The sequence below is a fragment of the Calypte anna genome, chromosome 4A (genome assembly GCF_003957555.1).
Source record: "Calypte anna isolate BGI_N300 chromosome 4A, bCalAnn1_v1.p, whole genome shotgun sequence".
Taxonomy (NCBI): Eukaryota; Metazoa; Chordata; class Aves; order Apodiformes; family Trochilidae; genus Calypte; species Calypte anna.
In genome coordinates, this window is record NC_044248.1 from 41,490,623 (window position 1) to 41,500,880 (window position 10,258).

The 10,258-nt window shown below is 46.2% G+C and overlaps 2 protein-coding genes across 2 annotated transcripts; both read right to left on the reverse strand.

Annotated features, from left to right (window-relative positions):
- Nucleotides 1–480: 480 nt before the first annotated feature.
- OSTC (oligosaccharyltransferase complex non-catalytic subunit) lies at nucleotides 481–3,527 on the reverse strand. Its single transcript, XM_008499580.2, has 4 exons — nucleotides 3,293–3,527; nucleotides 3,050–3,143; nucleotides 1,835–2,032; nucleotides 481–1,126 (listed from the first exon to the last, which is right to left on the reverse strand). The coding sequence occupies exons 1-4, from the start codon at nucleotides 3,429–3,431 to the stop codon at nucleotides 1,108–1,110; spliced, it is 450 nt and encodes a 149-aa protein (XP_008497802.1). The 5' UTR covers nucleotides 3,432–3,527; the 3' UTR covers nucleotides 481–1,107.
- A 2,157-nt stretch (nucleotides 3,528–5,684) lies between these two features.
- RPL34 (ribosomal protein L34) lies at nucleotides 5,685–9,372 on the reverse strand. Its single transcript, XM_030450207.1, has 5 exons — nucleotides 9,309–9,372; nucleotides 8,450–8,523; nucleotides 8,268–8,367; nucleotides 7,431–7,534; nucleotides 5,685–5,813 (listed from the first exon to the last, which is right to left on the reverse strand). Exons 2-5 carry the CDS (start codon nucleotides 8,512–8,514, stop codon nucleotides 5,729–5,731), a joined length of 354 nt encoding a protein of 117 aa, XP_030306067.1. The 5' UTR covers nucleotides 8,515–8,523; nucleotides 9,309–9,372; the 3' UTR covers nucleotides 5,685–5,728.
- Between the last annotated feature and the right edge of the window lie 886 nt (nucleotides 9,373–10,258).

Below are 10,258 nucleotides of genomic sequence, written 5' to 3' on the forward strand. Positions count from 1 at the left end.
ACACTCTACACACAGAGTAAGGGAGTAGAAGTGGCAAATTATGAGGGCAGATGATTAACAACTAGTTGAGAAATTTGGTAAAGTATGCAGTCATTCTTACAGGAATAATTAACACTGCTTACTGCTAATGATTAAAGACAAAAATGGTGTTTCATAGCAAAAAAGATATTTATGGATATTCAAAGGGATCTTACCTTCATTACTTAAATGAAATAGGAACATTCAACCTTAAAGTTGGAGCCCCAGCTCTCACATAAAACAGCAGCTTCAGAATTAAGTTTTCTTGGCTACTGATTACAGCATGTTGTTTGGACACAGTACAAATGAATGGAAAATGGGAGGTTTCTTGTCCCTTACATTAAAAAGAAATTAATTAGTGCAAAGCTGAAATTAGATGGTCATGGTATGGCATGGCATCTCAAGCCTAGATGTAGAACTGGCCATGCACACACACAAAAAAAAGCTTCAGAAACTGATTCAAATTAAAATTATTTTGTAGAAAATAAATTTTATTTGGCTCCTTTCATACAGTTTTTCAAAAAGAAATGCACATTTAAACAGTTACCTGTCTCAGTGCATGTCTGGACTTGCTCACATAGAGCCACTAATACCAAGGCAAAAGGTGCCTTTGAGATAATTCCAGACACATTGTGTTTTGGCTGCAAAGCATCCAAAGTTACTGATTTTCTAATTATAACTTGGAAAGAAGGATTTCAGATGTTTCTTCTCTGATTTCCCACACAGAAAAAAAGAAGACAGACCTGCAACAAAGAACTGTTGAGCCAGTGGCCAATACTCATTCCAGGTAGAGCTACAAATATGTTCTCTGTTTCATACTGGGTTGGGAGATAAAAGAAAATCACATCAAGGTAACTCCTCCTTTTCCAAAGCTCCAAAACAGAAATGAGAGAACATTGCTTCAAAACTACAGCTACTGGTAGTGAGAGCTTTTCTGCAGGGCAAAAGCACTCTTTCCCTTGTTGGTTCTCCTGGTCAGGTCTCTTTCCTGTTGGTGGTGACCGTGGAATTAGTTGCTTGCTGCTTCTTTTCCAACACTTGATGAAGAGGAGTAAATTCAGCTCAGGCTTTCATACATCACACGTGGCACTAACCCATCAAGTAACCCCTGCAGACAATATTTGTTAGGAAAAGAGTTAACACAGGCAGCACTCCTCAAGAATTGTCTTAGAATAAAAATTTCAGACTGGCAAAAAACTCGAGGCTAAATCCTGTCCCAGGTACAAACTGCCCAGTTCAACCACAGGCTACTTCCTCAGCTGATTTTCTCCAGTGAACACTGAAAATTGATTACCCTGTTCTCCAGGCAGCTTTGGCAACATGGGAAAGCCCAGGTTACACCCCATAAAAAGTTCTTTATTTGTACCCTTTACACAAACTACCAGTGTTAAGGAGATACTCAGTGTAACCTGACATTTCCTGGCACTCAACACGACTCTGGTCTTTTTGTCTCATCTCTTTCTCCGAAGCTCTTACATGAGTTAAAGAGAATTGTTAAGATGTGTACTCCCTGAAACAAGAAAATCCACAGGATCCATTATGAAAGGACAGATCAGGCCCCTGTTCAGCCACCTGCTGCCAGGGAGTTATGCCAGCTTTGTGATATGAAACACAATTTTAACTACACTAAAGAAGTTAAGAGACACTTAAAGAAACAGGGTTGTCTGTCACTGTTAAATCAACACCTCTTGGCCAAGCTGCAAATCTTTAGCATAATGGAATTCTTTCATTATATTTTCTGTTGCTCTTAAATTTAACAAAGGCACACGAGCCACAAAAGAGAAAAAAAGCTGAAAAAAAGTATTAAATCACTCACGGTAGTTTCATCCTCATGAAAACTCTGGCCATGAAGAAGCTGAGAAGCACACTGACAAATCCAATAAAGAGCAGAAGAAACCTGTTCAGCTTGGGGATATTTGGTGCATTGGATCGATCCAGAATGATGAACCCCAGGCCACCCATTGTGAAGAGGAAGCTGGATGCAAGCCCTTCCATGATATATTGACCATTCACTCTTAAGGGAAAAAAGAAAAGGGAGTCAGCAGATTAGTTTCAGGGAAACTCCTTACATTTCAAAGCCCAACTTCTCAACTTTAGCTGTAAAATTAAGACAGGATGATTGGCTGCAATGGGTGACTTCTAACAGGCAGGAAATGGGCAGGTATGATGGAAACTGATACTCTGCTCCTGCATCAAGGCTTGAATAATATGTGGTTTATCTCTGGAACTGGCACTCTGCAAGGTGACCAGTAAAGCCCACTCCTGGTTTTACACATCCCAGTGTATGCAAGCTCATCAGTGTTCAGAAATCACAGAATCACAGAATGGTTTGGGTTGGAAGGGACCTTAAAGCTCACCCAGTTCCAACCCCCCTGCATGGGCAGGGACACCTCCCACCAGCCCAGGTTGCTCCAAGCCCTATCCAGCCTTGGACACTGCCAGGGATGGGGCAGCCACAGCTTCCCTGAGAAAGCTGGGACAGGGGCTCACCAACCTCAAATTAAAGAATTTCTTCTTTAAAGAATCAAAGAATTAACCTCTGGCGAGTTGATGGCTTTATCTCAAATTCAGCCTGAATCCAGGGAAATTTTCCCAAGCTTTCCAAAAGCAAAGCAGGGGCTCAGCACCCTTAAATTGTAGCTACTTTCCCTACCCTTATGCGTATCACAATTAAGAACTAAAAATGCCAGCACTGACAGTTTCACAAGCAGTATGCACGCTGCTATGAAATGAAACCAGTTATGTCCACATACCCTTTAAACCCCAACTTCAGCTGCACAGGGCTCAGGTGAGAGATAGGTACTGCCAGCTTCAAACTGATTCCTTCCCAGACTCTCATTTTCATTTCCTCACCAGACATTTTCAGAAGATCTGGAAGGGCCGAGTTTTCCCCAGTGATTTCAACACTTGCCCGCTGGCCTTTGCTCATTTTTTTTAAGTTGCCAACCAAACGCTGATCCCGACCAGATCCTGCCTGGCACATGAAGTTTAACACAAAAAAAGCAGAGCCGTGGCTCGGTCCCGCTCCTACCTGTACGCCAAGAAAGCCACCGGCCTCTGGTGCCCGTGTTCGTCTGTCATCGAGCCCACGCTGGGAGGCTCCACGATCACGTCGTAGATAATCCCTGTGGGGAGAAAACCGAGAAAGGCCTCTGACTCTCTGCAGCACCCCCTTTAGGGTGGCCTAAAGGTGACCAAGGAGCCAGCAGCACCGGCGGTGGCTCCGTACCCAGGGCAGTGCCCTCCATCCCTCCCGGTACCCCCCGGGCCTGACCTCCGGTGATGAGGAAATAGGAGACCACGACCAACGCGTACACCGTCATGGCCGAGGGCATGTGCACCCAGCTCGGCCGCTTCAGCTTGATGTTGGGGCACTCCAGCACGGCGAACGGGAGGCGGAACAGCGTCTCCATGGCGGCGGTGCGGTGCTCCCCGATCCCGGTCCCTTCTCCTGATCCCGGCCCCGCCGCCCCGGGACACGCAGGCGGAAACGGAAGCGAGCTGCCGGGTGGGTCCTGCCGGGGAAAAGTTAAAACGAATTTAAAAAAGAAAAAAAAAAAGCCGAAGCTCAACGAAACCACCCGAAAGCGACGACAGCGTGAAAACGATCGAAATAATATTTTTTTTTCCTTGTTTTTGTTTGTTTTTCCTGCACTAAAGCACCGGGAAGCGCAGCACCGCCTGCCAGGACCCCGCAGCCCTGACGTGTCGGGGCCGGGCAGCCAGGGAGGGGACGGCGGTTCCGTATGCAGGACGGACCGGACCGAACCGAACCAGGTCGGGTCAGCGACTGACACCGCTTCCGGGATGGGTATCGACCCGGCGGGTGCTGCTCTGCGCTCGCAGACACCTCAGGTGCCCCTCTAGGTGTGCGCGACATGGCCCCAGGGAATGGGGAAGAATTCCCCGTTTTCAGTGGAATCTTGAGGATTCCTGGACAAGGAGAAGGGAGAAACTTTCTCGAAGCCACAGACCCAAAACAACAACAAAAAAAAACCCAGTAAATTCCCATATCCAGGCAGACTGACACCATGGATTATCCCAGGGAGACAGCAGGACCCATCCCGATCCCAACCCTGGCTCTGGGGGACACAGGAGAGGGGCAAAGCATCGGGGCAGGAGCCCTGCCTCACCCAAAGGCATGGGCACCCCAAACGGGACACAGCACCCTTGGGTGCAGCTGTCAGCTTGGGGAATTGCTTCTCAAAACTGTCTCAAAACTGTTGGAAAACAAAAATATATATATATATATATTAAGGGCCTTGTTACCACTTCACTATGCCTTTTTTTTCCTGCTTATAGGGGCAGAACCACTTCACCTGACTCATAACCTCAGTGCCATCGTATTGTGACCAGTCACTATTCTCACCATTTTCAGTCTTAGCCTCTTGGTAAAAATCTCCCTTTATTTTATGATTTGCCTGCCAACAGTGTTTGAGGTTTCTCCCTCTTATTCCAAAAGTATTCTCCCTCCATTTGGCTTCCTGGACAGAAGCCCCAAGAGAAAACTCCAGTCCCCCAGCTTTTAATATACAAGAAAACACTTTTGGGGCAGCTCAAACACACCTGCCCTGCTTTCTACTTCTCCAATTTTCCAGCCTGCCAAAGTACTGAAGTTTGTCCTAGCAAAGACAACAACAAATAAAATTTTAACCTTGTAAGATAACTATAGCAACAGCACTCAAAAATGTCAGGATAATAGCATTAAGTCTTAAGCCTCCTTTAATTAGATACAGCCTTAAAAATTCAAGTTTTAGCATAACCCATGCTGAGGAGAAAGAAAACACTTCATATTTAATGGTGCCAGGAGAAAAAAACAAAACCTTCAGAGCTTGTGGTGAGGAATGTCTCTGTCCCAAGTAATGGAAGTGTAATCCTGAGGATGTTAAAGCAATCCTAAGGCACACTGAATTCTCCTCTTTACACACCAGAATGGAGCAGAGCAGCCAAACGAGCTCATTTCCACCTTTTACCATTGCTTTTTACATGAACATTTCACCCTCAGTCAAAGCAACAGAGCTTTGGTTCCAGTTTCAATGAACTGCAGCTCTAAAGCCAAATTCTGGGAGCCATTTATCCTACCTGGGCCCAGGAGCTCTGCTTGTATCCTATCTGTAATTCCTGACACAACAAACCAACCCCAAACAGCAGCTCCAGCTTTCTCCCAGTAGATCCAGCAGTGCACAACTGACTGGTGAACACTCCCTTAGTCCAACCTACTCCCCACATCCTGTATGAAATATAGCACACATTGTATTAAAAATAAAAAATTCTGCCTTCCATCTATGGTAGCTCTCCTCATCTGTCTTCCAGTCTTTAGTCTCAGTTTTGTTTGCTTTCATTTTTCAGATTGCTGATTTCCTTCTGAGCCAAACCCTCTGAGGACTTCACACAGCAGCTGTAGGTTAAAAAACAAAACACAAAAAACCCACAAAACCAAATCTGCATAGTTTAAAGTTGCTGCAATTCCTCTAGAGGATCATAAGGCAGAGCTGGGAGTCCTGTTTAACCAGACCTCCTTCCACTGGCTTAACTGCCCTGTCTGCAGGCACACAGCATCCTGACTTGTGGAGTTTGTTGCACCAAAACCCCAATTCTGCATCCTACCAGCTGTGAGCAGCAGTTCCTGCCAGCCTGGACTAGCACATGGATCAACAGCACACAGGAAAAGTGGAGCTTTCATTTATTGGGCTGAAACTACAAAGAGATTTCACTTTGACTTCTGGCTCTGTGCCTGTGCCTTCAACACTTTCACAACAATCTTCTGCTCTTCAATAAGGAAAGCACGTTTGATTCTAGAAAGGAAGAAAAAAAACAAAACAGCTTTAATACATGTGTGGAAACACAAAGATAACAAAACTTATGATCAGCTCTGCTGCCTCTTATCCACTGCACCAGAATTACACAAAGAGAAACCACTGATATTGTCAGCATCAGAAAACAAGGTGTGGATGTAGAGATCTGGGGAAGGCAGCAGAGTGTGCCTGCAAATTCAGGGTAAGTGGCTGAGAGGCAAGAAAGGTAACACCTGAAAAAGTTACCATCTTCACCAATTTCACAGGCAAAAAGCAAAACCCCCCACTGGCAAACTAATTTATCTGTTCTCCCAAGTTAAAAGCAAAAAATACAACACTCACTCTTCTACTCTGAAGCACTGAATGCCATTTCATGTGCATTTGGTGTATGGGGGCTACTGTTGCAGTACACAAAACCTGACAAAGATGCCTGCAGAAAACTTGCCAATTACACAGAGGATTTTTTGGTTTAGACCAAAATAATGTTTAGACAGAACAAGGCACATTCATCTATTAAAAATTACCTAACAAGCTCAGGAAAACACTCAGAAAATGGCTTTTAACACAGAAAAGTTATGCTGCAGCTTTGCAGCTGTAACTATTCATCCTTTTGTGTCCAGCAGGTTCTCCTCCCTCTCTTCCCTGCCCTAGGGAGGCCACATCTGGAGTACTGTGCCCAGTTCTGGGATTTCCAGTTCAAGAGGGACAAAGATAGTCAGAGGGCTACAGGGATGATCAGGGGACTGGAGCATTTGTCACATGAAGAAAGGCTGAGAGACCTGGGGCTGTTTAGTCTGGAGAAGAGTGAGAGGGAATCTTGTTAATGCTTATAAAAATCTGAAGGGTGGGACAGCATCTTGTCAGTGGTGCCCTGAGAGGGCAAGGGGCAGCAGACACAAACTGGAACACAAGAAGTTCCACCTCAGTAGGAGGAAAAATGTTTTTACTATAAAGGTGACAGAACAAACAAACAAACAAAAAAGCCACCCAAAAAAGCAAAAGAAACAAGCCACCAAAAAAACAAAACAAAACACAGCCCTCCACTGGCATGATTTGTACTACAGATATAAAAAAAACTAAGATTGCTGCTAACTCCAGAGATCTGCTTCCATTGCCAGTCATAGAGATGACATTCTTTTTAACACACACTCTTTACTCAAACTTGCCAAATAAGTACTGTAAGTACAGTTGTTACCCAATAACCTGAATTTTCAGTGAGGCCCATCAAGGCCCATCCTAAAGCTTAACCACATTAAAGACACTTAATATGCAAAAACTTTTTATTCCCAAAACACCATAAAGAAGCCAAACTCTCAAATGACTTTACACCAATATTTTTCCATTAGACAAAAGAACAACAGAAGAGCAAAATTTTTAGTATCAAGCAGAACAGACTGTTAAGCCCCAAATCCAATACACTGAAAATGAGGAGCTTCACAGGCAGCAAGGAGCTCAAATCCAAGGCACAAAACCATTACACATCACTGATAACGTGCCCCTCCATTTTACTAAACCAATGCCTTGAAGTTCTGGTGCACATTTTGAGGACACAGAGAGATGTAAAAACCTCTGTCAAAGCAACCTCAAGCAGAAAGGTCACTTTCTGTCACAGCTTACCTGTCACGGACACACTTGGCACACATGGAGCCCCCATAGGCCCTGCTCACGTGCTTCTTGGTTTTTGAGAGCCTCATAAGAACTTTAGGACGCACAGCTCGAACCTACAGGCAGAGAGAGTGACAAGTGCATTTTAACAGTGTAGCTTTAGGGAACAGCCTCAGCAAGCACAACTTCTCTTTGGTAGTTTTTAAAATAAACAAACAGTTGGCTGTGCATGATGCAAAACAGTGAGTGAAGTCACTGTTTCCCATCCCTGCCATGTTCAACACCCCTAAGCTCAGCTTTTCATGCTGCCACATGTAGCCCACCAATAAATTTGTTAAAAAACTCTTCATGATCAAGTCTGTCTTCCCAAGGAGCTGCTCAAAGAGCAACATGACTGAAGTATTCCCACCACTAACAACCTTGGTGTTACACCATGAAAAGATTTTTGAGAAAAACCTCATGTTAACTCGTTTATTTTTCTTAAACTGACACATTTGGCTTATGCTGAAAAGCCACCAAATAGGTGCAAATTCAGAGTTCTAAACCTGCTACTGAAACAGCTTGGTCTGGCTCTAAAAATTACAGGCAATTCTGTCTTAGGAAACAGGAGAGTTCATCTGTAACACCAATAGCAACCACAAGCATCAAAAAAGAATCACTTGGTTCTTTAAGCTTTCAAAGCTTATTTTACAGTTACACTTTACAACAATCAGCTGAGAACAGTTGAAAGAAAAGGTTCCAAAAAGAATTCCTCAATAAATAAGCATATTATGGAAAAGCTTCTCTGGGCTGAAAAAGCATTGCTCTGAAAACAAAACAAAACCTTGTGCCAGGGAGATCAGTACTTACACCACGAAGTCTTCCTGGGCATATACCACATGCTGACTTGGGTGCCTTCCCCACTTTCTTGGTGTAAAGGTAAACAATCCTGTTCCCGGGTGTTCGGGACCTAAGAGGGACAAATAAATACTCTGTAACTTACAATTGAGCTTCCTTAAAAACAGCTTTTCTAGAAATTAAGTCTTACTTACAGTCTGGTCTTGTTGGAAGCTGTGTTGTAGGACAACCTACGGCGGTAGGTCAGGCGCTGAACCATTTTGGACACCTAAATTTGGAAAAAACCAAAAAGCACTGGGGTTTGAGGGCTCCGTGTCCGAAGGGAATTTCACTCATCACAGCACCACCTGCACTGATACACCGGGCCAGCTCCAGATCAGCTGCTGCCGGTTCGGTGTGAGCAGTAACAAAATTAAAGCATTTCTTCAACAGTGACAGCCAACACGGTAAAAAACAGGAAAAACCCAGAAAATAAAACACGTTGAAGGTGATCTCCAATGAAGATTCACCCCAAATAACATAACAGTTTTATACCCTGGTCCTGCCTGCGTGCTGTTATGCTTTAAAGCTTAAACCTTTGCCATTTCTGTGCTTTTTTAACCAACTTCACCTTCGCTCGCTGAAAACTGGGTTGAAACAAACGCTTTAACCTCCTCCTACCTCATCCGCCAACAACCTGCACCAGCCACCCTCTAGGCCCAGACCAGGGCCTTCTCCGGGACCAGCAAATAGCACCGGAACCCTCGGTGCCGTCCAGATCCCTCAGGACCACCCCCGCCACTTCCCCACCCCCTGCGCCGAGGAGAAGCGGGGCCCAGCCCCGCAGCCCCCGGTCCCGGCTCGCTGTGGCCCCGGAGCCCCGCGGTGGAGGCCTAAGGAGGATCTCGGCCTCTCCGCCGCGCAGCTCTGCCGCCAGCGCCGGACCGAACGCGGGCAGCGGTACCGCCGGACCCTCCCCACAGCCCCCTGGGCACACAGCTCGCCCGCATCGGCCCCCGGGGCGAGGATGGGGACGGATGAGCACCGCCAGCTATCGGGTACGCGCCGCCATACCTGGAGCCGCCGGACCCGGAAGAGGAAGCGGAAAGGCGGCGGTGAACGTTCAAATAGTGGCGCTCTGAAAAAAAAAACCAGAAAAAAAAGTCCACAAAAATAAAAACGAAAAAAATTAAAAATCAACAACCAAAAACCCCAAAATGAAATTGCAACGCCTGCGCGCTGTGTCGCCCCATCTCCCGCAAACGTGATGCGTTGTGGGCGCAGCCATGTTGTACGGCAGCGGAGGCGCCATGTGTGGCGCCATGTTGTACGGCTGAAGAGCGGGGCCGCGGGGGGCAGCTCCGGCCGGGCCGGCAGCGAAGGATGGGGGCGATGGGGGCGATAGGGGTGATGGGGGTGATGGAGGATGATAGGGGCGATGGAGGTGATGGAGCCAAGGGACGTGGTTATATCTCGACAAAATCTTCCCTGCTGCAGGTGCTTCTCTCCTCCTAAGGGTCCTACACACGTGGTCTCTGCCCCCTCCCTTTATATATATACATATATTTATGTTTTATGTTTTGCTGAAAGGCTGTATTTCCAGAAGACAACCTTCTTTCCCCAGAAAGAACATTTTGCTCTTCCCTCTGCCATTTATGTAGTTGTAGGCTCATAAGAAGCCATTTCCCAGGCTGCTGCTCAGGGCTCTGAAGGACAAATCACTCAAACGCACTTTTCCACAACAACCTTAGCAAAATAATACCCCCGGGAACTGCACTCCTACACGGGGGAAAGGCTGGAAACCCTTGGACAGGGTGTCCCTGCCAACCTCAGCAGGGAGAGGGGCTGCACACCCCTCTTCATCCTTAAAGTTCAAGGCTGATTTGAGCACCAAGGCGCTGCCCTCCCTGCCCTGCCAGACACCATCACTCTGATGAGATGATCCCCAAATGCAGAGAACAACAGAGGACATTTTCCCAGTCCCTCCTGCACTGGGAGGCTCAGGCAGAAAACCCTCCCTGCCT